The sequence below is a fragment of the Fusarium solani genome, assembly GCF_023522795.1.
Source record: "Fusarium solani strain SB1 chromosome Unknown bctg00000000, whole genome shotgun sequence".
Lineage (NCBI taxonomy): Eukaryota > Fungi > Ascomycota > Sordariomycetes > Hypocreales > Nectriaceae > Fusarium > Fusarium solani.
The window spans coordinates 1,122,978-1,148,216 of NW_027072157.1; the positions used below are offsets into that span (position 1 = coordinate 1,122,978).

General features: G+C 53.8%; 10 protein-coding genes across 10 annotated transcripts; 2 read left to right on the top strand and 8 right to left on the bottom strand.

The window, feature by feature from the left end:
• Positions 1 to 133: 133 nt before the first annotated feature.
• Positions 134 to 1,282, bottom strand: MRS44_000364 (uncharacterized protein; the record flags this gene model as incomplete). Its single annotated transcript, XM_046272445.2, has 1 exon — positions 134 to 1,282. The coding sequence occupies one exon, from the start codon at positions 1,280 to 1,282 to the stop codon at positions 134 to 136; it is 1,149 nt and encodes a 382-aa protein (XP_046129510.2).
• A 309-nt stretch (positions 1,283 to 1,591) lies between these two features.
• Positions 1,592 to 2,958, bottom strand: MRS44_000365 (uncharacterized protein; the record flags this gene model as incomplete). Its single annotated transcript, XM_046276866.2, has 4 exons — positions 1,592 to 1,783; positions 1,830 to 2,259; positions 2,312 to 2,753; positions 2,808 to 2,958. The coding sequence occupies 4 exons, from the start codon at positions 2,956 to 2,958 to the stop codon at positions 1,592 to 1,594; spliced, it is 1,215 nt and encodes a 404-aa protein (XP_046129509.1).
• Positions 2,959 to 3,484: 526 nt separating this feature from the next.
• Positions 3,485 to 4,061, top strand: MRS44_000366 (uncharacterized protein; the record flags this gene model as incomplete). Its single annotated transcript, XM_065624002.1, has 2 exons — positions 3,485 to 3,571; positions 3,774 to 4,061. The coding sequence occupies 2 exons, from the start codon at positions 3,485 to 3,487 to the stop codon at positions 4,059 to 4,061; spliced, it is 375 nt and encodes a 124-aa protein (XP_065479732.1).
• A 17-nt stretch (positions 4,062 to 4,078) lies between these two features.
• Positions 4,079 to 5,671, top strand: MRS44_000367 (uncharacterized protein; the record flags this gene model as incomplete). The annotated part of the gene is made up of 1 exon (XM_065624003.1): positions 4,079 to 5,671. The coding sequence occupies one exon, from the start codon at positions 4,079 to 4,081 to the stop codon at positions 5,669 to 5,671; it is 1,593 nt and encodes a 530-aa protein (XP_065479733.1).
• A 93-nt stretch (positions 5,672 to 5,764) lies between these two features.
• On the bottom strand, positions 5,765 to 7,239 carry MRS44_000368 (uncharacterized protein; the record flags this gene model as incomplete). The annotated part of the gene is made up of 5 exons (XM_065624004.1): positions 5,765 to 5,952; positions 6,153 to 6,246; positions 6,290 to 6,864; positions 6,914 to 7,093; positions 7,149 to 7,239. 5 exons carry the CDS (start codon positions 7,237 to 7,239, stop codon positions 5,765 to 5,767), a joined length of 1,128 nt encoding a protein of 375 aa, XP_065479734.1.
• An 837-nt stretch (positions 7,240 to 8,076) lies between these two features.
• MRS44_000369 (uncharacterized protein) lies at positions 8,077 to 8,888 on the bottom strand (the record flags this gene model as incomplete). The annotated part of the gene is made up of 2 exons (XM_065624005.1): positions 8,077 to 8,408; positions 8,468 to 8,888. 2 exons carry the CDS (start codon positions 8,886 to 8,888, stop codon positions 8,077 to 8,079), a joined length of 753 nt encoding a protein of 250 aa, XP_065479735.1.
• Positions 8,889 to 9,453: 565 nt separating this feature from the next.
• MRS44_000370 (uncharacterized protein) lies at positions 9,454 to 10,731 on the bottom strand (the record flags this gene model as incomplete). The annotated part of the gene is made up of 1 exon (XM_065624007.1): positions 9,454 to 10,731. The coding sequence occupies one exon, from the start codon at positions 10,729 to 10,731 to the stop codon at positions 9,454 to 9,456; it is 1,278 nt and encodes a 425-aa protein (XP_065479736.1).
• Positions 10,732 to 15,990: 5,259 nt separating this feature from the next.
• Positions 15,991 to 16,653, bottom strand: MRS44_000371 (uncharacterized protein; the record flags this gene model as incomplete). Its single annotated transcript, XM_046281421.2, has 1 exon — positions 15,991 to 16,653. One exon carries the CDS (start codon positions 16,651 to 16,653, stop codon positions 15,991 to 15,993), a length of 663 nt encoding a protein of 220 aa, XP_046129504.2.
• A 2,069-nt stretch (positions 16,654 to 18,722) lies between these two features.
• On the bottom strand, positions 18,723 to 20,103 carry MRS44_000372 (uncharacterized protein; the record flags this gene model as incomplete). Its single annotated transcript, XM_065624008.1, has 6 exons — positions 18,723 to 18,870; positions 18,928 to 19,053; positions 19,438 to 19,529; positions 19,575 to 19,843; positions 19,893 to 19,904; positions 19,977 to 20,103. 6 exons carry the CDS (start codon positions 20,101 to 20,103, stop codon positions 18,723 to 18,725), a joined length of 774 nt encoding a protein of 257 aa, XP_065479737.1.
• An 824-nt stretch (positions 20,104 to 20,927) lies between these two features.
• MRS44_000373 (uncharacterized protein) lies at positions 20,928 to 23,950 on the bottom strand (the record flags this gene model as incomplete). Its single annotated transcript, XM_065624009.1, has 5 exons — positions 20,928 to 21,027; positions 21,074 to 22,733; positions 22,786 to 23,335; positions 23,388 to 23,791; positions 23,899 to 23,950. 5 exons carry the CDS (start codon positions 23,948 to 23,950, stop codon positions 20,928 to 20,930), a joined length of 2,766 nt encoding a protein of 921 aa, XP_065479738.1.
• Between the last annotated feature and the right edge of the window lie 1,289 nt (positions 23,951 to 25,239).

Consider the following 25,239-nt stretch of genomic DNA (forward strand, 5'->3'; position numbering starts at 1 on the left):
TAGACACGAAATTGTATTTTACTCATTCGACGGCGAGAGAGGTGTAGTGGGAGCGAGGCGTGGGGAGAGAGGCGCATGATATCATGACGGATGAATTGCACTGAACAACTTGTTTTGGGATACATGATAACAGCTAGATATTGTAAACACGGACATCAAAGACGCAGTGCCAGACGCCTGGCGCAAACGTCTTGACCAGCTCGACATGCTCAACCTCTGCCGCCCGCCCTGTGCTCTCGCCCCAGCCATCAAAGATGCGCTGTATCTCACTCCGCCTTGTCTCAGTGTCGTTGGCGCCCACGTTCTCGTGGAGATGCAGCCGTGTCTCACTGGACGGGGCCGACATGTCCCATGTATGCCTCCAAGTCGGCTCACTCGTGGGCAGAAAGCCGCAGTTGATGTGTCGGATATCCTGTGCTATGCCTTGAGCCTGTAGCGACTGGGTCCTCCGCAGAGCTTCCTCGTTACTCTCCAGGAACACGACGATCTGCTCCCCACCGCTAAGGATCTCTTCTTCCGGAAGCGTCAGGTCGTCGCCCTGGACGATTCGTACGCTCCACCCGTTTGCTCTGGCGCCCCGTCGTAGACCTTCCACGCTCCAAGGGTTGATCTCCCAGCATAGGACTCTCATTCCGAGGCGGGCGTAGGAGAAGACAAAGTAGCCAATTCCTGCGTAGAGGTCGACTGCCCACTTCTCATCCCGAGTTCCGTCCTTCACAGTGTCTCCCATATCCAGAAGCCTCGCCTTTTCCTTGACGTTTCCTCGGCTGAACATGGTCCATCTGGGTGCCCAAGTCTGGAAGATGCCATTCTGCTTTGTCGATACCCAAAGCGTCCTGTCGAAATCCTGTTGAGATGGTCCCTCTATCGATGTACATGTTGGTCCAAAGTCTCCGTAAAAAGTGCGAAGCCCACTAGGACTTCTGAGCACATTCTCTTCTGCCCCATCCTCAGCCTTGTGCAGAGGAATACCCTCGTTCACCGCGAGGTGAGTCAACGGTTCCTTGGCCTGTCTTGAAAGCTCTTGTAGGATCCTAGACCATAGCCGCTCACGGGCGTCTTGGCCGACACCTTGCAACGTGGTTGTCCAGGGTATGTTTGTGAAGCTGCCCGTGGGCAGAAGCGCCATCGGTTCATAGATTGTGAAGCGCTTTGGCGCGCTGTTTAGAAGTTCATCTTGCCATGTTTGGTTCGTCTCTGTATTTTCGAATGTAGTTGAGTCAATCCAGCCACGGATGGCGACTTGGATTGGATTTCCCTTTGTCGTTTTTGGTTTTGGCATTTTCGTGGTAGATGTGGTTTAGGATAAAACCTGCCAAAAGTTCACTATCACAGAAATAGCATATCCAATGATGGAACACAACACCACAAACTTATCATAAGTAATCAACACATCAAAACCAACGATAGATTCATGTCAAATAATGTTGTTCAACATGATCATAGTTTAATATAACGACTCTACCCAGAAACCGTACCCATCCATTCCCACTGATGTCACCACAAGTCCATGGGTATCGTGACCCTATGCTATTCTACATGCAAGCCATCCATTGCCATTAATTTCCGTTATGCGTATACCGTCCCTTCGTCACAGGAAGTAATCACCAGGGCCCCTCCTGTTCGCCGGAACGTGCCTCTGGTCGTCAGGAACAGCCGAGAAGATGCTAAATTTCGGGTTTAGATCCTTGTCCACGGCCATGATAGATGCAACGTTGCCGCAGCGGTAACAGTAGTTGGGTGCTGACCACACAGTCACCACCGAGTTCTCTGGAAAGTGATACTGCTCATGGTTAATAGGGTTCAGTCAGTAGAGAGGAGGAACATACCTTGTATCCTTCGTTGACGAGCTGATGGGCTCGAGCAATCAACTTCAAGCCGTTGACATGATTAAACTCCGTCGCTACCTTGTCTCCAAACAGCCAACCAGCACCGCGAGGGCTAATGGCCCATGTTTCGACATCTTCGGGGTCTGACCACACAAGGTCACAGAACGCACCCTCATGGGGGATCTCCTGGGCTCGAGCCACCACTCGGATCTGATCAATAGTCCTAATCTCGGGGCTCAGCCCTCCGTGGACGCAAAGAATCTCGCCATCGATAATGGCGGCGAGGACAAGAAAGTCAAAGACATGACAGCAGGCCTTCCAGACCGAGGCGTTGCCATACTTTTGCTGGCACTCCTCATAGAATCCGTAGACCTGAGTAATCTGCCGCGATTCGTGGTTACCGCGGACCAGGACTATTCTGTCTGGATACCTGTTGAAGATGTGAGCAGCGAAACATGAGAGGTGCATCTTGTGAAGCTCACTTGGCCTTCAAGCACATTAGTAATGTGAAGGTTTCCAAACTGAAGTATCCTCGATCCACAAAATCTCCCAGGAAGATATATCGGGTATCGGCGCTCTGACTTGAAGACGCAGTAACAGCAACTCCAGAGTCTAAGCGGTCTGCCACCGTCGCATCGGGGTCCTCTTCGGCGTCGTCTCCCTCGCCCTCCTCCCCTTCAGCTCCGCTCGTCGCCGCTCCATCGCCTGAAGCCTTTATCTTCTTCCTCAGCTTGGGGTTTGTGATCTCGGTAGGCGGCTCGATATCGTCCGAGGTGATGACTGTGGTTGCGGTCTTTGGCGCCTGCACGTTGGACTCGCCTGGCATACCGCCAGAAACACGGAAGAGCTCGAGGAGATCGTAGAACTGGCCGTGGATGTCGCCGCACACGGTGACAGGGGTGCATACCGGCTGGATGTTGGACTCTGGATTGCCGGGTCAGCCATAAGCGCTGGGCACACCCAAGCACCACTCCTCACCTTCCATCAAAATCTCCTTGACCTTCTCGCACAATTCCTTCATGGCCCTCTCAGGCAGGTAGTGGCACTGCTTCGCCTCCTCCAACCACTCATCAAGGCCAGCATTGGGCCCCAGGTTCGCGGGGCCCGGTCGAGGTACACTTGCAGCCATATTCAGGCATGCCCCGTCGCGAAAAGGTCGGGGGGAGGATATGGAGGGGGGAATATATATCAGCCCAGCGCTGCAAGGCGATGTGGTGGTACCTTGAGGCGACACGGGAACGAATGGGGGTGGGGCTTAGATAATGGAGGGGTGCGATAGTGAAACGCCGGAGAATCTTCGGGCCTTGAGGAACGCCTGTTTCTAAGTCAGACGAATCGAGGTTGCTTTGAGCTACAGAGTGTTTTCTCCGAGTTCATGACACAGATATTTTACGCTTGAAATCTTTGAAAATATTTGAAGCACATGCGACATCAAAGCACCTGCTGAATACATCGCTCCTCTGCCAACGCCAGCCCGCACGTGAGATCCCCTCTTTAATCGCATATCCTCCAAAACCGCCCCACTGGCTGCTTGGCGGGGCATCGCCCAAGGCCGCGACTCATCAAGCCTTACAAGTTTCCTGGCTGATTAGCCACTCGGCCTCGTCAATATCAGCGCCCATCACCAGAACCAGAGACGGCCTGCGGCATGCGCAATGTCAACTCAGGCACCGCAAGTCCTGTCTCGGCGGGCAAACGGGGTTCTCCCGGCGCCGCCGAGTCAGACCTCGGAAACCACAAAGGTGAGTGATACATCCATGTCGCTCATTCAAGGAGTCGCTCGTATCTGACTTGTCTCAAAGGGAAAGGGTTCGCACGACAACAGCGGGCCCGGAAAATCCAGGGGAAGAGGCTCGAGTGCGAGATCTACTGAGGCAAACAAGGTGGGATTATTTCTACAGTGAGATGTAAGAATTGATTGGGCTTGGACTAATCATGACGAAGAAAGCGAATGAAGGCGACGCCCCTAAGCCAGCCAAAACCAAGGCTCACAATGAGGGCGAGAAGCTCGTCATTCGCCGTCTTCCCCCAGGGATGACGCAGGAAGAGTTTGTGTCGATTCTTGGAAACGCCTGGGAATTGGGCAAGGGAAGGGTTGACTGGTTTTCTTTTGCCCCAGGCAAGATTTCCACCGAGTATGCCACAGTTCCTCAATCGGCTGTTTTGTTCGCTAACAAGCTGTTCCAAGTCCTTCAAAGCCGTCTCGACCAGGTCGCGCTTATGTCCACGTGATGAGGAAAGACGACATCATGGCTTTAAACGATGCTGTTCGAACTGCTGTCTGGGAAGATGCCAAAGCTACTTTCACTAACCCATCGCTAATTGGACCTCCCTCGGTTGAATTTGCCATCTACAAAAAGGTTCCAGGTAACAAGAAACGAACCGACGCACGTCAAGGAACCATTGATCAGGACCCCGAGTTTATGGCCTTTCTGGAGGATCTCGCAAACCCTGCGCCGCCAAAGGAGAACGCCGAGGGCGAAGAAGGCGATGATATCGGAAAAGCAGAGACAAAGGTCACAACCACACCACTTATCGAGTACCTGAAGGAGAAGAAGGCAAACAAGGCTAAAGACGGTGCCTCCTCTAAGAACGCCAAGCACGGACAAGGAGAATCCAAGAGCGGAAAGGGCAAGGGTACCTCGAAGGACGACGAGTCGGGCAAGAAGAAGGGCAAGGAGTCGAGGGAATCCAAGGGGGAAAAGACCCCCAAGGAGACAGTCAAGATCCTGACCAAGAAGGCCTCCACTGAACAGAGCGCGGAAGCTTCCAAGGCCACGACCGCGAAGCCGACTAGCGATGGCGCCGCTCAGGAATCGGCGCCCAAGAGTCGGCGTGCAGGTATCTTGGCCGCTGCTAGGATTCTTCAGCGCGACCTCGGCCTCAGTCCTGGCAGTGCTCATAGGAAGGCACGTCAGGATGCGGCCAAGGCTGAAGCAGATGCAAAGACAACGACGAAGGAGACAACGCCCCCTGCGACTGCAAGCACCACTACCGAGAGACCGGCTTCACCCGTCAAATCTACAGAGACACACCCTCCAGCTGCGAAGGGCCGAGGTGCCTCTGGAGCTGCCTCCAAGTCTCAACCATCAGGTCGTAGGACTCGAGGTGGAAAGAACTCAGAGAAGAACAAGGAAAAGGAGAAGGAAAAAGACAAGGACAATGAAAAACAGAAGGGCAAGGACAAGGAGGGCGGGCCAAGCCAATCTCAGGCCACACCGAACCCGCCTGTCGTCCTTCTCAAGAAGAAGAGCACTGAAGTCGAGCCCCGACGACCAGCAACTCCAACGGGCACAACATCCCAGCCAGCACCTGCACAGGCGCAGGCTGCTGGGTCAAAGGCAAACAATGCATCTGGCGGTTCTAAGGGTGGCTCTAACAAGTCTGGAAGCGCACAGAAGAAGCCCCCAACTGTTTCTGCAGACGCTACTCGTGGCTTTGTCAAGCACGCCAACCCCTCACAGGGCGTCACCGAAGCACTTCTCAAGCAATCGCTCGAAGTGTTTGGTACCATCACGTTTGTGGAGATCGATAAGCGCAAGGGCTTCGCTTATGTGGACTTTGCCGAGCACGAGGGTCTCGTAAAGGCAGTCACGTCAAGCCCCATCACGGTTGCGCAGGGTACGGTGCAGGTTCTGGAACGCAAGGACAAGAAGCCGGCGAACACGGCTGCAGCATCGGGAGCTTCCGGGCCGGCCCCGTCGGAGAAGTCGTCCGGCCGGGGCCGACGCGCACGAGGTGGAGGCAACAAGGCAAAGGATTCGGGAGCCAGCAAGGAGGGTGGCGGTAGCGGTGGTGCTACTGCTGCTGCTGCCACGACAGCAACAAACGGCGGCGGCTGAGGCCAAGAGGAGTCTATATGAACCTTTCTCGAGCATCTCAGACAGATACTAGCGAGCAGCACGGCGAGGCGACGTCCGTCACGATCAGCGCCGCTAATCGTTGAGCTCACCGCCGACCACAGCCCGCGCTGTAGATCCAGCTCGTTCAGAGAAGATGGACAAGTTGCAGGCAAGGAAACAGCAGACATTGGCCTTTGTTGAGCGAGAAGACGGCAAGCAACTCAATGTGCTGCGTCCGTTTCCCAGACGAAGCTGCCATTCATTGCAAGCAAGCATGGTAGCTACGGGGATTCCGATGGAGAATCGATCTTCAACGACGGCAACTCCAAGCGGACCGCACCGGCACATATGCAGGCTGGTTTACTGGGGGTGTAGTAGCAGTAGTTAGAACACGCTAAGTAGGATCGAAGGAATCGAGCACAGGTATACAATGCTTTACTCTGCACTACATATGACATGTTATCTTGGACTGTCGACTCACTACCATTGACAGCTCGGACAGCAACCATTATAGGGTCGTACATTGGACGACCATCCACAATATTGACAGTAGTACCGCCCTCGTTCCGCTCCTCCTGCAAGACAAGCGCAGGCACACATGACTGCCAGACATGACACCACCAGCGAGATAAAGCCAAAGAGGAGGAATCCAATAAAGACGCCGGCGATGGCGAGGAACTTGACTAGAACCCCAGCCGCGAGCACATACATGCCTGGTCCTAGGAAATCGCTTGGCTCGTTTTGCTTCTCTAGCCCAGCGTAACGCACGATTGCCCTTGGGCCTTCGTTCATGGCATATATAGCCAACACGGCCGATGCGAGTAAGAGTAGTCCATCGAACAAGGTACCAAGGTACAGCATCCACAGCCGCACCTTTCCTCGAAACCTGGCGTGTAGTGACGCTACGGCGACAACAAGGAGGCCAGCCGACGTGAACAGGGCGAGGACAGCCAACGCAGCAGAAGCACGTGAAAAGGAGAGAAACTTTGTGCGAGATGTGTGCAGACGAGGATTCACCGTCTTAGAGGAGCCGTCGATGGAGGAGCTGCGGATGAAACTCGCCCATGGAGCAAGCGCTGAGGAGAGGGCCGTTTCGTTGGAGATGGAGGCACGAAGGGACGAGTCGACCATGGCGCCGAGGGAGAGGGTCGGTGGGAATGATTTATGACAATGACTGTCATCGTCACATACGCCTGAGAACTCGTTAGCTTTGCTTCTTAAACAGACGGGGGTGTTGCTGACCTGACATGCCCCAATACCAAACTCGAGGTAGGTGAGGGTTCTCGAGGGACTTGGTAGATTTCTGAGATACCATCTCGATCGACTTTAGGAGTTCATCCTGCTGGAGCTTGTATAGATGGATCGTCTGCGTCGCGGGGGAGAGACAGCCCAGGACAGCGATGAAGTTGACAATCAGGCCAACTGTGTCTAGTTAGTTCTCTGCATACATACTCTTCATCCCAGGCAAGGTACTTACGAAACACTGCAAAGATGAGCCATATCCTCCATCCCCTCGAGTTCTCCTCTATCCCCCACATCTGGGCGCAAGAAGCCCTTGAGACGCCCATGTTGAAGTTGTGTTTAGCAAGTCATTCAGTCGTGAGAGAAGAAGCCACCAAAACTCCCTCATGTGAGTATACCTCCCTCTATATATATCTATCCCCAAATCGCGCACCGCCGTTTCACACAAAAAAGACCCCAAGTCCCTGCAAGCCACCTCACGAACACCATCTCGTGCCCACACGGCAGTCAACCCCCCCTGCTCGAAGCCTTTTCAGCTGGGCCGCTCGAGATGTGACCCTGGGGAGGGTCATTGGCCAAGACCTGTGACTGAGGTGTTTGGAGTGCAGACTGAAGAACTGATCAGCATGTCGCTCGTCTTTGATTAGTTGCTTCTTGTGAATAGCTCGTTGAGCTAAATTCAGCCTTGGGGGAGGGCGGGTATTCTCCTTGCAGTGTGTTATTTGCATCTCCGTGTGGCTTGTCGGGTCAGCGTTTCACATATCACGAGGGCGTACTCCTGCATGTCAACCTCATTTGGACTACAGTGCACATGAGCAGATAGACAGAAACATATAAAGAGACACAGAGATAAAGTAACGACAATGTTGAATGAAAAATCTGTACGGCTATCCTATCCTATCCTATCCTATCCTATCCTATCACTACTACTACCACTACTATCCTATCCTCTCCTATGCTAACATTGGGGAATCGTTTCTACTCGGGCTGTTGAACCCGAAACTTGTAGCAAACGCAAAAACAGCAAGTCTATCGAAACAAGATGAGTAAAAACAACATGATATCTTTGAACAATAACAAAAAGGAAATCCCTCGGGAGCTTTTCCGCTCCAACAACACTGTACTTTTTGGTATCCAAACCCCATTGCGCCGTCCTATAGCCTTCAAAACTGACCAAGAGTCTTCGCTCCCACAACATTCATGACAACGTACAACAACACAGCAACAATGAACCCAACCGCAATCGCTTCACCCTGGGCGAGAACCCTCTTCGCGTGCGCCTTCGCGTCTGTCCACCACAACCTCTCTCCCACGCCTCGACGAGCAGCCTTGAGTCCCGGCAGACCATCCATGCTCAGCACGTTGGTCTCGTTGTGGTACTCTTGAAGCGTATTGCTGTCGACTCTCTTCTTGAGCCAAGCATCCATAGTGGGCCGCTCTTCAAACACGGCCAGTTCGTCCACTTTGCCGTCGACACCCTCTGGAAGCACCTGTTCTACAGGTTGCTCAGATGCCGAGTCGCGATCATAGATGGCCCTCTTGACCCGGGCACACCAAAGCCGCAGCTCGTCTGAACTTCAAACACGTCCGCCACAATCACAGCCCTGGCGCCATCGAATGCTGACCGCTTCCCTTGGGAGATGCGGCGGACGAGATCGGCAAAGGCCGGCTCATCCCATTCGACGACTCTGGACCGACAAAAGAATCGCAGAATCCGAGGGGCTGCGCCGAAACTCATAAACATCAAGCAGAGCCGACCATTGTCATATGAGTGCGCAATCGTCTCGCACCCCGAGCCGGTGCGATCGATGTAAGCGCACTGGTTCGGCCCCAAGATGGCAAAGTGAGAGTCAGCCAGGCCCTTGGGCGAGACATTGATGTGAGAGCCAAGGGTTGGCGCCGAGCCGGTGAAGAAGACGGGTTGCCGCTGCACCCACTCGGCGAGCTCCTCGGTGATGGACGGATAAAGCTTCATGGCGAGTATGTAAAAACGTATAATGTGAAAAGCAGGTACCTCGAGTATAACTGAGGGCTGTAATGTAACCGCAGAGCCAACAAAGCAAAACAATGCTGCAATTGAGTGGAATGCGGATGGATGTCCAGTTGTTTGAAACAGAGACAAATTTGTGTGCGGTAGAAAATGTCGACCGACGTCGGGGATGGATTGATATGCACTCCGTGCGGTGCGGGGAAAGGAATGGCGTCAAGGCGGTGGACTCGGTCCGTATGCCCGCCTGCCCCATTGAGTATTAGAGTCAGTTTCTGGAATCAGAATCCGCTTGTCGGTGACGATTGGGAGAGAAGCATAGTGGGCCTTCAACTAAGCCCAACTTGCTAGGATTGTCCTCACCCCTTGGATGTATGTCTCATGGGGTGTGTCCAAGGTAATCTTGTTTGTGGGCAAGATCCTGAAGGAGTCTTGCTCTGACTTGCGACACGGGAAGGTTGGTAATTTCCCAGAGTGGCCGTCACTGGCATTCGGCCAGGACCGCCTGCCTCCCTTCGAGATGCAGGTCGATCAGAGAATAATGTGAGTGAGGTTAGTTCGGGATGGGATACGCGTGGTATGAGCCATCCTCGTAGCGCTCATCATCGTAGGTGCTGCTGTCGCTGCTAAAGTGACCATTGACGATGCTGGAAGTGCGAGGCACGTTGTAAGTAGCTTGGCTAGAGACGACGCTGGCAGCCTTGCGTCCTGTTGTCATTTGACCGTAAGCGTCAAGGTCATTGGAAGGGGCGTCATAGCGAGACCAACCTCCGGGTCCCCAGGGCTCGATGAAGCTGGTCTGGCGAGGTCCTGAAGCAGGACGCTCATCAAACCGCTTCGACAAGCGCTCCTTGTCCGCCTTGATATCGGGCCGGCTGTCCTTGTCCTTGGGCTTGTCGCTCCGTCGTCCCCGATCCTCACGGCGCTCTTCGCGGGTGCGCTCATCCCGGTGACGATGCTCGCGTGGGCGCTCCTCGCGGGAGCTCTCTTCGCGTTCAGACTGGTGTCGCTCCTCTCGTTCGCGGTGTCGCTCCTCTCGGGCCTCGCGGGTCTCGCGCTTGCTACCAGTCTTGCTGCTGGGCTTGCTAGAGGCCTTGCTCGAGGCCTTGCTGGAAGGCCGGGACGGCTTGCGAGTGGCCTCGGGAAGAGGAGCGGGGAGAGGGCTAGGCATTGGGCTCGTCATGGGGCTCGTCATGGTAGAGGTGGGCGTCTGGTTGTTAAGAGCGTTGAAGCGCATGGTCAGATTCTCATGCTTGGCCGTGAGACCAATGAAGCGCTGCTCGAGGTCATGGTGCTCAAACTTAACACGCTCGTTCTCCTCCTTGAGAGTCTCCTTCTCCTCCTTGAGCTCCTCGCACTCGCTGTTGAGGCGGCGCTTATCCTCCTTGAGCTCTTCAAAGTCAGTGTTGAGACGGCGGTTGTCCTCCTTGAGGACCTCGGCCTCAGAGCGGGCGCCCTCGAGCTGGGCCTTGACCTCGCGGTAAGAAACGTTGGATTCGGTAGCCTTGCGGTTAGCCTGCTCAAGAGAGGTCTTGGCCTCGTTCAGCTTGCGGGTGAGTGTCTCGATGGTGTTCTTGAGCTTGTCATTTTCGGCGTTGGCCTTGTTCAGGTCGGTGTTGGCCTTCTGAAGATCGTCGCGCAAATCCGACTCGTAGTCATATTCGTATGAGTAGTCGTAGTCGTGAACTAGATTTCGGCGGTCAGTGGGTGGAAGCGGGAAGAGCCGGGCGTTGTTGTGCGCACCAGTCAGGGCCTTGGAAGAAACGGTGGAGGAGGCCGAGGAAGAGCTCCTCTTGACCGGGCTAGCAGATGTCCTCTGGTGCAGCGGCATTGCGTCGGTTTGGGGCAGTTCACGATCGCCCACACGACAAGAGGAAGAGGAGGAAAGAGGAACGGAAAAAGTAACCGAAGCCGTCTTGAAGGTATTTTCTGGGGTGATTTGGAGATATCCTGTTCGCTGCGATGCAGCGCTGCCCAACGACGACTAGGTCTGGCAGGCGGTATAAGAGCGCGCGGGCAGGCGAATTGGCGGAGAAGCGCTGTAGCGGTAAATAGGGCCGTGGGAGGGGCGGGAGCGGGAGCGCGAGGGGCCACAAAGGCAAAAAGCTGGGTAGAGTGACGTCTTGGTATGGACGACTTGACAGGTCAACTCGAGTTAGTTTGTTACTGAAGAGGGCAGTAACAAGAGAATTTTCCAACACGGAATGAGGAAAAAGGTCGAGAATAAAAACCTGTGGGCGATAGAAAAAGGGAAATGAGTTCGGGTGCAGGCAGGGGAAAAGGGAAAAAAAAAGTGTTCGGGTTGATATGGATTTTTATCAAACTCGGGTGTGGGAGGAAAAAATAAAAAAAAGCCTGGTTGGAATGGGGGGTGGAGGGGGCGGAAGATGAAGGGAATGCAAAGGGCAAGGCAAAGCAAGGCAGGGAAGGTGCAACTGGAAATGACTGTTGCTCCTTCTATTACTATGTACGCACACACCTTGCTACTCTAACAACACGGGCCAAAGACTGCCTTGTGCTTATTCCTTGCTTTCTCATCCATTTCCATCCATGGATGTCTATGTCTACATTCACGCTCTTGTCCTCTGTTACTCCCAGGGCCGACGGCACGGGTCACGACAAAAGGCGGGAGGGGAGTCATCGGTAAGTAGTTTGCTAATAGGATAGGACAGCTAGCTGCCTGCCTGCCTGCCCACATGCAGACTCGGTACATCACGGCGCGCAAAGGCGGAGAGGCGGAGAGGAAGAGGCAGCTACCGGTAGCATTCTAGTGGCACCCTCAGATTCTCAGCGGTCTAGTCAGCCCCTCGATGGGCTGGACCCGAGGGAGTGGGCATTTTGTCTCTCTTTTTCTTCCACCGCCAGCTGCAGGTTGGGTCCGCCCCTGCCTGTCTGGACTGAAGGAGACTCCTCCTCTTCCCAACAAAGAATGGAACGGAACAGAGGAGGGGTGAGGGAGTGAGAGAGAGGTGAGGCACATCTTGTCGTGATTGGGAGGCTCACAAGACACGGGAAATGGAAACTGGGCCGCACGCACACACTCTCACTCGCATTTGCGCTCTGAGCAACCTTTGTCAACACACAATCCCGCCGCTGCGGCCTGCGCAATGTCTAGAGAGGCGCCGTTGTGACGCCAACATCAGCACCAGAATCAGTGCCCAAGGGGCACTTGGCAAGAGCCCAATGCCCACTTCGCCCACACCTCTACCCTACCGGTACCCTTGCCAAACCGGGGTCCGCTTCCCAACCCTCATGCTTCTCCGCCGGCTCTCCTGGTCCTCAGTGCCTTTTGCATGCCCTCACAAGCCCTCGGCCTTTCCCTGGTTCCTGGATCCCCCGGAGCCGGCGCAAAGGGGCCTTGATTGGCTATGCCGGGGCTGTGCAACACCGTAACCACGCCCAGGCAGAAGAAAGGAAGGGCAGAGCAAAAGCAATGCGGGAGGGGAGTGGCACTACTGCTGCCATCACCACTTGCACAATCACCACCACCAGCATCCTGGTGCCAGACACACTCGTTGACTGACAGGGGTGCCAGGAAGCAGGCCGTTTGGCCCCCCGTCTTTCATCACGATATCGATGGCCAGTTTACCCGGCAACGCACCCTCCATCATCAGAGAATCAGAGGCACATCCGCATTGATCTGGTCCGCAACCGGTTCGCATGCTTGAGAGGTTAAAATGCGAGGGCAAGATGCTGATCATTCAATGAGGGCCGACTCGGCTCCACGCCTCCTCGTGGCTCAAGTCCCGTAACCGTCACCGCCAGCTTACAACCCTGCGCCGCATCTTGCGCCGGCGCCGCAGAAAAGGCACCAAGAGTCTTGGACGAGAGATCTGAGTGACTCATAGGCTGACAAAAGAAGGGTTCAACTCGAACACGGGCTTGTCTCGTGGTGGCCGTTGGCTGTGTCTGATCTGATGCGCCTCATTCCTTGTCGTCAATGCGAGCCGTTCGGCACATGGGAGTTTCTTTGATTTCGCAGACGCCAGAAGCAGAAGCAACCAACTTCAACTCCCGTGGTGGGCGACTAGGGCCACATTCGCGCAGAGGCGAGTCCTGTAGTGCCTGACCCCCCTTGTTCGTCTACGGTTGCCTTTTGACCCCTCCTCTGCTCGTCTTTCTTGCATCCGGGAGTGGCCGAGAAGCAGCGAGATATTGTTGGCCAGCTATGACGAAAGCTGCAGGAGCTGGAGAGCACATGCGCATCACGAAGCAGAGCCAAAATGGTACTGCAATTTTGGAATCTGGACAAGATCGCGGGGGGGCACGCACTGCCCAAGTTGGGTAGGGCCTCAATGACTGACTGTGGAGAGGCGGAAGGTTGACAGGAAGTCCCGTCGGGTCTAACATCCCTAGGTACCCTAGCGACTTGAGAAGCCGCCCGCCGCCGGTCGCCGGTCGCTTGGGACCGGGGCCGGGGGAGCTTCCGCCCGGGGGGGGCCTCCCGCATCTGGGGCCTCACAACCTAAGTTAAACGCTTGGACTTGCCGCCTGTCAAAACAAAATTGGGGCACATCAGAAATTTCTGACACGGCGGGAATGGGTGGGAATGGAGCTGAAATGGATGGTTTTGGATTGCGTGTGGGTGTTTCGGTATCCGCCCCCTTTGTTCTGGTGGCCTCGGCCTGGCTGGGTGCTCCCTGACTGGCTGGGCACTGCTGGGCTGAATCGGCCCTGGCTGGACAAGGAGGCCTCGGCTGGAATGGATGATTGATTGATTGATTGAGATGAGATGAGTGAGTGTCCCTTGTCCGCCGTCATGGCTCTCCCTGCATTCCCGCTCCCGCTGCCAAGATTGCCCCGTTACCACGTTTCCAGCCCTAGGTCGGTTCCTCGTTTGTTGCCTGCGTGCGTCCCCTTCACGGGGTGACCTGGAGGATGCAGTCATTTTGGAGCAAATTTCGAGTATTCTTGTTTGTGGCCCCCGGACCCGACCTACCGAGCGACCTCACCGAAGCCAGCGCACGGCAAGTTTCCAGCCCCTACCCAGCGGATGGGGCGTCCCGTCCCCCCTCAACGGTCGCTAAACGCCATCGGGAAGCGCCCCCTCGGTGAACAGCCTTCGATGGCATTTCCCAACTGGGCAAGTAATTTAGACTTGACTCGATCCATGGCCACCTCAACCTCATCCCAGGCTTATCCGTCTCGCTAAGCCACGGATCTACCCGCTGGCGATTTCGATTCCATGGGAAGCGTATCTATCGTGCACACGTTGACTGCCAGCTCATGCCAGAACTGGCGGGCACGTTGCAAAATAGAAACATTTCGTCACTGCGTGGCTGGTCTCGACGAGCGGATTGGGTCAATGCCAAGGTCCATGAGTCAAAGTGGAAAAAATAGGACTTTGTTGGTGTCGTTTTCATGGTCATGCGAATAGTCCTTTGGCAGGGTCTACAACCTCTTCGTGATGGTCATGCCCCCTCGAGATTCCCACTCTCTACACCCTCTCTTTCGGCCATCCGCACACCACTACAGATTATCTATCCCGTCTTCCTGGCACCCACTCAGGATATCGCCCATGAAACCTCGAGTGCCGCCATCCATCATGATGTCGGGTGTTTCACATTGCCCACCCACCACCGCTATCCAACATCCACGATTATCATGATGATCCATTTTCAGGCCAGCACTCTCACCGTAAACCTGCCCTCGTATTCTCAAACCCCTTCTCCCCCTCCAGTTTCACACATCTCTGTGCAACAAACATGGGAGTGAATTATTATCGTCCATCCATCCTCATTGTCGTCACCAGCCAGCCTGGTTCCGTCGTCATGGCCCCCAAAAACTACACCCTTGGCGCCCATGTCAGGCGACCAATCCCCATCACCCACAAAGTCCCTCTTCTGCCTGAAATAGGACTTTTTTCTATTTCAACTGCTGCACGCTGGGTGGCTGCCTTTTTTCTAGTTTTTCTACAGCATTCCCCCTCTATCGATCACTCGTGAAACACCCCCTTTCCCCTTTGCCACGCCCTCTTTGGTTTGCCTCGTCACCCCTCCCATCCCTTTCGCGTCGTCGTCGTCGTCAAGAGACCCCGTTGGTATTGTACAGATGCGCGATACCACGGGACATCGCGTTGCATCGCGCGCAACGCCTCCGCCCCCCTCCCTCCACCTCGGGCAGGCAGAATTTCAAATTTGATGGCTCATCTTGGATGACAAAGCCCGTTTTTCCCGTTACACTCATCGGCGGGCGGGGTGACAAAGCATGGGGGAATTTGTCGTTGTTGTTTTGTTATTGTGATTGTGAATTTGTACCGCAGTTTCGTGGTCCCACTTCACGTCATGGCCATGCTGAGATACCTTGCAGCAGGATGCCAAGTGGACTGACTGATGAGGGGTATAGAGCCGACGGGATGGTTTGTTTCTTTTTGTCACATATGGCCTGCAGAAGGGCAGAGTGTGTGCCTCAGACCTCGGTGTTTCGAGACATTGTGCTTTTGACTGCTACCCTAAACCATCACGACTTGGACACCGGATGACCTTTAACTTTACAAGAACAAAGAAACTATCACGCGGAACTAAAGTGGATAAACATTGAAAGTTCACCAACGGCATTAATTGCTTTGAGACACTTTTCGTGGGGTTGTATAAGGTGATTTGAATAAATGTGGGAGGACCACCCTCCCTATCCTAGTTCATATAAGTTCCTTGTTTCCGAACACATCCTATCCATCATGCCGTGCCGTCGTCTACCCATTGGTCATAGCGCGTAAACGTAAAGTGAAGAAAGGAAGAATAAGAAGAAAGATATCATGGGGTGGTGAATGTTGATCCAGTCTGAATGAGATCCAAAGTCCCAACCCGGTACATAAAGGGGTATTTCCAACTATAAGCACAGCGTGTTAGCCAACTAGCCATGAGAAACAAGCATAGGCAGTGCTGCTCACCTCAAGATAAAGACATAGCATGTCCAAAAAAGAAAACCAAAGCCGGCATAAAGACATCGTGCAAGATGCCGTCAATCCCAACAAAGCCAGTCATGATCCAGACTGCCTGGCCACTCCATCGCGGCTGCTGTCCCGTAGATATCCAGATGTGCTGGTGAAAAAGGGGGAGAAGAAAGAAAAAAGGAGGGGGAATCCATCGAATTAGCAGACGCGTCGCCGCTTGAGGATATCCTCGTAGACCTCAATCTTCTCCGTCTTGGATTCGACAACAGTGATGAGACCAATATGGCGCTCCCGCAGCTCCTCGTAAGTCTTCTTCCAGAAGCTAGACTGGTTGGTCCAGTACTCGATCTGCTTGGTCAAGTCGGCGACACGCCGGCTGAGGCTCTGGTCGATCTGCTTGGACAGCTGGCACACGCGGTAGCGGAGGTCACCGTTCTCGTCCTTCAACGTCTTGTTTTCCTTTTCCAGACGGCAGACCTTGGCCCGCAGATTATCCAATTCGCGATGGCTACGGGATGTAGAGTCGCAAGAGTTGTCGATGGATCGACGGAGGCACTCGTTCTCGGCCGTGAGGTGCTCGACTTGGTCCCTGAGCTGAGGGATAACGACATGGCATAGGCGATGAGTCTCGGCTTCTGCGTTATGGAGCCTCACCCTCAGGGTCTCGTTCTGAGCAGCAAAGTCCTGGTTGGCCTCTTCAAGCTGCTGGTTCTGCTTGACAAGAGTCTTCCACTCTTCACGGCTGACCTTGTAGTAGTCGCAGGAGTGACGGTGGTGATGGTAGGATCGGGATCGCTTGACAGTGACGAACTGAGGCCTCCCCTCAGGGCTGGTCTCAACGTAGAAGCGTCGGGATGTCATTTCGGGCGTAGGTTGCGTCTCGGAGTTTCCCTGACTGATGTCTGATTGTGAAGCTTGAGTGACCTGAGGTGGTAGAGCGGTACCGGTTTCTGATGATCAGTCACAGTCGGAGTTCCAGAGAGCTGGGTAGTCGATGGGAGATATAAAGACAGTCTATCTCTGAGACAACACGAGAGATATCTAGGACTCGGGGCTAAAGAGGATCAAGTAGTGTCTGCCTTTAGAGAAGAGCAGTTGTGAAGCTAATGAATGACCCTGATGATTGTCTCGGAAGGGGTCCACCAAGGAGAGAATGACAGCTGAAAGGGACACTGGGCTAATGCAGGTGATCAAAGAAGGTCAGAAGTGTTGTTTATAGAGAACAAGGGGAACCGGGCTGCTGTAGGTCAGAGCAGAAGCTCTCTTTTATAAACACCAGCCTCTGTATCAGGCACTTGCTCTGACTCTGTCACCGGTAGAGAGAATGACACATAAAGCACGCGGCAGTCAAACATGGATTGAAAAAAATGGAAGAAAAACGTCCTCAAGGCCATGCCATCGTGGCTTGTAGGGGCGGCTGATGAGTAGGAGTCAACAAGTGTAAATGTTCCTGAAGGTTCCGTCTTGGCCTTTGCTCTAGGACTTGAGCACAAGTGTGGCAGACCCGACGAGAAAAGCAAGCAGACAACTGTGGCAGAGCAACCAGCACTTTGGCTTGATGGGTGTCCGAGGGGGACTTTGGGAATTAGTCGGTCGGACGAGGCGCGCGTGGTCCATGTCTCAATGGTGATGGTGGTCATTCCCGGGCAGACAAAGACAAAGAAAAGAGTGGCTGACAGGGAGAGTTTAGAGCAGCTGCGACAAGATGGATTATACTTGGAAAGCATCCATAAAAACAGAGTTGACCTGCGGGCTTGAAGGCTTGCATGAAAAGTCTTTGATGCCCGTTGTTAGAGGCGCTTGACCTCGAGCAGCCCAGCCAGGGGCATCGATGATTTGACTTGCATGGACCGAGCGGCGTCAAAGAAGCGGCTAACGAAAGGGCACCAAAGAGAAGAGAGTAACGGGGATAACAGCAGCAGCAATATCCATTCTAGCTTGTTGTGTCGTGCATGCGTTTTGGCGGGAGATGGGAGTGACGTGCATGGTGCAGGAGTTCGTTCACGAGGGCGAGCGGGAGATGGACATGGTGACCTGCAAGGGCATACAGTGTGGATAAGAGTTAATTTGGGGGCAACTCATATTTCAACCAATTTTGGCGGGGAAAATAAGTACATTACCGTGTGTATACTACTAACACACAGTCCCGCTACCGCATGACATGTACGCCTTGTGAGGCCTCATCGTCCATCCACCTTGTTCTCCTCCACACCATCAAAGGCCCAAACCAAACAAAAGAGGAATCGTCACCACGGGACCCCTTGCAGCAGCATCGACCCGAGATGCACCGCCCGATCACTCGGTTCCAGGCCCTGCAACATGCGACGCAAGGGCAGTGCAAGTGCAGTAGTAGAGCAGGGCTGTCTTTGAGCCTCTGCTTCCGTCCAAGTCTTTTCTTTGTCTACGCGCCAGGCTGTGGTTGAGATGGCTTCCTGATCCTACTTATTTCATATTGCTCTTGACATGTTTCATTTGAATGGAAAGATATGTCCCATCAATTATCTCGAGAAGCCGGCCTCATCAGCTGGAGCCAACCATTCGAAGCCTGCGCCACGAAGCTGAACCTGAAGATGCCCACCACTTCTCACAACTCTCAACTAACAAACACATTCTCCTCTCAGCCGTCACTCCTGACATTCTCGGCCCCCAAACATCCCCCAACTGGTGACGAACCAGCGTGGCTTGTTCCCCAGGCTGCAGCGAGGCACTCTGACAGCCTGCCTCATGGCTTGTTACACTTTCAGAGCCTTCTCGTCACATCGTCATACCCCACGAGGCCCATGGGTCTTGATACCTTCTCTCGGCCCAGCCGAGATGCCTCTGGGGGCGACGATACCCGGCCTCGCCATGCCCAGGAACCGGCTCTCCCAGCTCATCTTCTGCTTGGCCTATTTGCTGCCTGACGCCGACTATCCGATTCCTCCCGTGGTTCAAGCACCACCCTGATCCCACTGCAGCCTGGTTGTTGCAGCCAACTTGCCTGCAGCCGTGTCCGTCGCAGAAGAGTCCGTCAGCATTGCCCTGGGCAAGTCCGTGGATCGAAGTTTGCCTGGGTCGGTGACATTCCGGTACAAGACACTTGTGACTAATGCAGAATTCGAACGGAGGAGCCTTTGAGTCCTGACAGTCACGAACCTGGCAAAGATGGTGTCCACAGAATCGTGTGCCTCGTTCTGCTCGTCGACCACAGCCTCGTCTATCGTTGTTGCCTGGACACACCCCGTACAGGTCTGCTTACTTTCAGAGTTGCTCTTAGGGGATCTGGGAGAAGGGGAGCTTACGGTCTTCACATACGATGTGTGTTGTCCCTTGAAAAGAAAACCTCCTATTCTCACAGCCGGCCTCGGAGCACTGTTGGTGCCCTTCACAATAACGGCCCTCCATCGCCTCAGCTTCACAGCCGCCATATACGCACTCGTGATACGGGCAGTAGTCTTTGCCAAGCCTTCTCAGCCGACAATTGCGCGTCTTGCACGTGTGCTTTTTGCAGTAACCACTCCCCGGAGACTTCTGGCCTTCGAGGCAGCCTTGCTCAGCACATGTGTGGTCGCGGCAGTGGGATCCCCCCTCACGTTCGGCTTCGCAGTCGGGTGCCTCGCAGTAGTGTGCGCCACAGAAGGGTGAGGGTTGACCGTTATCACGGACGTGACAGAGACGCCGGCATTGTGGTTTCTGGCAGTGACGATGTCGCTCACAGAAGCGTTGAGGGTCATCTGGATCAACTCCTTGAGCAAAGACTATGCAATGAGTGTTATCACATGTGTGGTCTTTGCAAAAGGGACCGGCATCTTTATGGTTCCGGCAGTCGTCGTACTCGCAGCGATGCTCGTGGCAAAACGCCAGGTCTTGACCGTTATGCCACGTCCGTTGAGCCTCGCAGCCGGGTAGCGTACATAGGTCTGGTTACTTGTTGTCAATTGCTGAAGCAAAGTCCTACTGTAGGCCAGGGATATCTCACGAAGCGGCGTGCAGTACCTGTACAAGGCCGAGTTTCCATCCTTGACGTCGAGATTGCATCTCGTTCCATTATCGACAGCCTGACACCGGATATCTTTGGCATATTTGTTAGCAACCCTCCCAAGTTGTCGCCGTCGACTCACGCTGGCTGCACACTACAGCTCGAGGCAGCTTTGCATTCGGACACGCCCGCCCTCCTTCAACTTGCCTGCAAGCGTGAAACTGACAATACTGCGATGTAATTCTTTGACCATTGAGCTTTAGTGCTGTAGGAGGGTTGCGACACACGGTTCCGGCTGCTGCGCATGTAGCTTCGTAGCCAATTCCTTGACCGGGATATACTCTCTGGAACATGTTGAATCTTTTGATGATTTTTTGAGCGTGGCTATGAGCAAATGTGACGACGCGTTTAATACTATTGGCATGATTGCAGCTGGCCTCGCCATGTTCCTTATACTACTCTGTGCTAATACACAGATACATGGTACATGATGCTCTTGCTGTATATCTACGGATGGCACGTCTCACAAGCTTCATGGTTCAGGCTAGGTACATGCTATGAATAGTTGACGTGGTGTCTCGGTTCGCTGCACCATATATGGCATACGGCATCGAAGATAACTTCCTGATTGGAGTTAAATACGTCTTTTTCGAGTCTCATGATCATGCCGTTGCCGTCGGGCACAAATATATATTAAGGCTACCCAAGAGTTTTCAACCCCCTGGCTTGAACTCTCCTTGTTTATGTCGTATCGCGATAACACAGAATCGCTATGACCGTCGTACAAGAATCACGAGGGCAAGCCAGGTACCAAATTGTAATACTTTTGATTTGATAGTCTATTGCAACTATTCCCGCTCCCCTCCTACCCATCAATCATGCTCCTAAGTCGTGGTATCATTGCAAGCAAAGACTGGTTCATTTCACCCCTTTTTGTTAAAATTCCGCCGTCGAGGCTTTTTCATCTATAGCTGGGCCCCCTCCCTAGTCAAATCAGGGCTATGCCTGAAACTTTGGGGGAAACAAAATCGTTCACCCTTCTGGTGTAGGTAGCCGAGTGCACTTTTATCCATGGTGCTTTTGTTATAGCAAATGGGAAACTGAAAAGAAAAATGTTCAAGATAAACAAAACAGGATCGAGCTCAGAGTGGAAGCCAAAACTCCTCAAGGCTTGGCATCAGCCGTTGTTACCGAGTTGGACTGCAGGCGTCCTTGTGCTACGTTGCATCACAGCGACTCTGCCACCGCCGCCTGGAGGCCCTGAAGTAGCGCCGCCTCTGCAGCGTTGTCGTGCATATCGTGTTGAGGCTCAGGGGCCGGCACGTGGGGCATCTGCATGGTGTGAACGGGCGCCGTGGGTGGAGGCGACGGGAATGTGAGTTGCGAGTGCTGAGGGGAGAGTATTGAGGCTGAGCGGGCTGCGCGGGGGCGGGCTGAGGAGTCGGGGTGTGGTGAGCCGGTGGCGAGTGATGCATCTGCCCGACAGGAGTCGACGTGTGGGATCGAGCCTGGGCGGGAGAGTGCATGGCGCTCTGGGGTTGTTGCGGTAGATGTTGCTGCTGGGCTCGAGGAGTGTGAGGTGCTTGTGGCCGGGCAGGCTGCTGAGGTGTAGGCTGATGAGACTGTTGTGTAGCAGTCATCATGCTCGGCCTGGCTTGCGGCAGCGAGGAGGGCGGATATCCCGAGGAGGTGGCAGAGTTGTAAGAGTGAGTAGGTGTTTGATGTTGCGCAGGCGAGCCGTGTTGCGTCGACGCGGCTTGTGCTGCACTCGCCGCTTGAGCGGGCGTCATTACAGCCTGGCCGACTGCTGAAGCTGGTGTTCCCGCTGCCCGTCCTTGTGGAGGGTTCTGCAGTCCCCCGGCCAGTGTCATTATGCCTTGTATCCTAGCCTGATCCTCCTCCGAGTTCAACCTGGCGCGTTCCTCCGCCTCCTTCCTGGCTGCCTGTGTAGGGGCGCGAGTCTTGAGCTCGCCAGTCACGGCCTGTAGATAGTACGGCATCTCTGAGTTGGTCTTGAGGAAGAACAGCTTGAGGTTACGAGCCTTGTCCTTGAGTTGTACCTGTGTCCGATCTTTGAGTATATCGGATATGGTTCCGTTCTGCCCAAACAGAGTGAGTATTTGACTCCAGTGAGGACCCTTGACCATGTCAAGACCAGCCATGAGTGCCTTTTCCTCTTCTTGAGTCCAAGGGCGGCGTGTCGAGTGGAGACCCTCTCTCCTAGTGTGGGCAGATGACTTTGAGATTGCCGCCTGTCTCGCCTTGTCATACAAAACAGCACTTGGGCAGGTTTGATTCGGCGGCAAGTTTTGACCAGGCTCCGGAGGAGGAGGAGGAGGTTCGGGTATGCTGTGTGTGTATGAGTAGTAAGGATGTTGAGCATGAGACTGCTGGAGTTGGCTGAGATACGATTGCGCTACCAGATTGTTGGCGAGTGTTCTCGGATAAAGTTTGAGATCCAGATTGGTTTCACACTTACTTGTACTTGTAGGTACGGTTGGCTGATATGGGACTGGAGATAGCCCGTGTAATGTGGTCTTGACGTAATTTGAAGTACTCTCGGCCACAAGAGCCTCCAACTCCTTATAGTCCGTCATAAAGTCCACCTTGCCATTTGTCTGAGGCGTCGAAGAAGGCTCTGCCTTCTCAGGGCTCTTTGTGGGTTCGGCTGCAGCCGGTTGTTCAACTGTTTCAGTTGCAGGTGTTGGTGTTGGCTCTGGGTTGGTCTCGGTCAAACCAGCCAGAGCGTCCTGGACAAGACCCGAGGTGGTCTTCTCAAAGAAGGAAGATAGATCATCCAAGTCGAGGTCGGGATCGTCATTTCCGGCCGCGTCACCCAATAGGTCAACCGCAGTCTCCTCACTGGATGGCATGGGATGGCCCAGCCTTGATCCGAGATCCGACATCAACGCCAGCCGAGTCTTGACACAAGTAGCAACTTGAGCCAGCAAGTCATCCACTTTGTACTTTTCCCTTAGAGATGCTGTTTTTCGTCAGCGAGAGCTCTCATGATGCGGCGCCTGTAAGACACTCACCAGTGTCGGGTTGCGCTTCGCCCTGAAGCGCGTCTTTCCTTGACCGTACAGATGAGATGAACTCCTGATCTGCTGGTGTCAGATCCGAATTGTGATGAAGCCCACGTAGCTTATCCTCCATCCCGCTTATTATGGCGTCATCCAGTATCGGCCCAGACTGTTGTTCTGGCGTTTTCGTAGCAAGCGCGTCGATCGCAACTTGAGTCTTGAGGGACAGGTACAGATCGAGGGCATCAGAACCAAGGTCTGAGACTTGTCCTCGAAATATGGAGTGAAAGTTCTGATGAGCGTTGGAATACGATGGTGTGGTCTGGAGTAGCCAAATGGCGAATTGGGCGAGATTCGCGAGGTCGAGGATGGTGCGGGATTCATGGTCTTGGAGCTCCAGCTCATCAGCAGATAGGATGGCGCTGGCGGAGTAGATCTGCTTGGTCTGCTCAAAGGAGGTCTGCAGGTTCCGGAAAGCCTTGGCGTGTTGCGATTCCGCATCTCGGATCGGCTTTATTGAGTCGTCGAAGGATTGCGAGAACAAGAGGAGGACAGAGAGAGCCTATGCCAGTCGTGTAAGCACTCGGTCGCGGTACGTAGTCGCGCCAACCTACCATGTTGCCGAGCGCATGTCGACTGGCCTTGCGCAGGTATTTTTGAGGGTCAGAGAGAAAGGTTACGGGGGGTGGAGGGAGAGAAGCTTCGGGGATGGGTGCGGGATCAACATCCATCGGATCATTTGTCGTCTGAGCCATGTTTGCGTCCTGAGTGAACTGGGACACCAGATCGCCGACATTGTTGAGCGCATTCTGAACCAGAAGCGCAAGCCCATCTTCTAGCGATTCTTCGGCGCCTGGGTCTGGCTCGAACGCGTTATCGTGGGCAGGCTCGGTCTCGGTCTTGACCCTCTTGGAGGACTCGTCGCCATTGGTGTTTCCATCGAAGGGACGCTTGGTCGCGGCTTGTAGCATCGAGTCCAGGTCGAGGCCGTCGAGAATGTTTGTCTCTTGCTTGATGCCTACGGGTACGGCAGTCAGCATGGTTACGCAGCAGACCGGCGCGAGCTCGCAAGAGTTCTTCAGGTGGCGGGGGATCAAGCGGGACATTGGAAGCATTTCTACGCACCCGTTGGGGACATGGCCACGCTGAGATCGGGCTGGGCGGGCTCAGCCATCATGGTGACTTTATCGGTACATAAGCAACAGGCGCAATTAGAGGTATTTCTCGTCTGAGGAGCTCAGAGGGCAGCGCGGCAGCTGGCGACGGCTTCGTTCTGGCGTCGAGAGGCGGCGGGATGATGGTTGTCCGGAGAAAATTTGCTGAGTAAGTCCGATCGGTGCCCTTATTTCTGGCCCCAGAGCTCAGGTGAGGAGCGATACACAAACGGCACAGGATGAGAAGGGAAATTTATATTCCGCCACAAAATTCAAAATTCTGGCCGTTTGGATGATTGAAGCTTTGGTTGAGGATCAATAGACAATAACATTAACTGATTAACCATTTTTAACACTCCCCGTTTGCATTTGCGACGACAGTAAACAATTTGCTTTCACTCGTTGATGCTTCTGATAAGCGACTATCGGCGAATACAAGCACCGATTGACCGAGATAGAGGCTTATCAAGAAAGGCACCCAGTCTGAGGGCGTTTTCAATCTTACCTAGTAGCCTCAACAACGATAACACCACTGCTGTGTAACCTGCCCCTCCGATGACATCAATCCATAGTCTACTGGCGCCCATGAGAACGCCTGGCCAAGAAACGGTCTAGTTATATGCTTGTTCGTTGGTAAGAGCTTCTTACGCGCCACAAATGCAAGGCTTCTGATTGGCTGCGCATGTACATGCTCAAGTTGCGACTTTAACATTATCTTCGAGGCCATGCGAATTATTCCTCGATACTTGATGAAGTCTTGTACTCAAAGCATTGTGAAAGCCTCGAGATGAATTCTGCTGACTCTCTGCATCATTTGGCGTATTCATCAACAAGTCTTACCTGTTCTTGATCAGCCATGATACACTCAGTTGCGTCTTATTCACTTACCAAGTTAGGTGTTTGTTTTGTTTGTTTCAAGAAAAAGAATGTTTATCTGTCTCTAGACTAACCATAAGCTTATAATGCTGTTTATAAAACATCAATCCTTTGGAGTCTCAAGCATCCTCTCAGCCTGAGTGGGTCGTCCATGCCGTCAGAGGCCAAATACGGGAGCGATGATGATAGAGGCCATATTCAGTCCACGGTATGGTACAACTGGGCATTGCGCTTCTGGTACTGAGATGAGGTATCTTGCCCTTTACTGTGCTTTGGGACCAGTGTTCTTAGGTAGGCAATATGCTCCCCGTGATGATTCACTTCTGCTATTAAAAGCAACAGAATATAGAAACTGCCATGTATCTGTACACCAATATGCTGACTGGGGATGGGGTCGACTTTACTGGCCCCATTGAATAAAGTCCACCCGGTGATT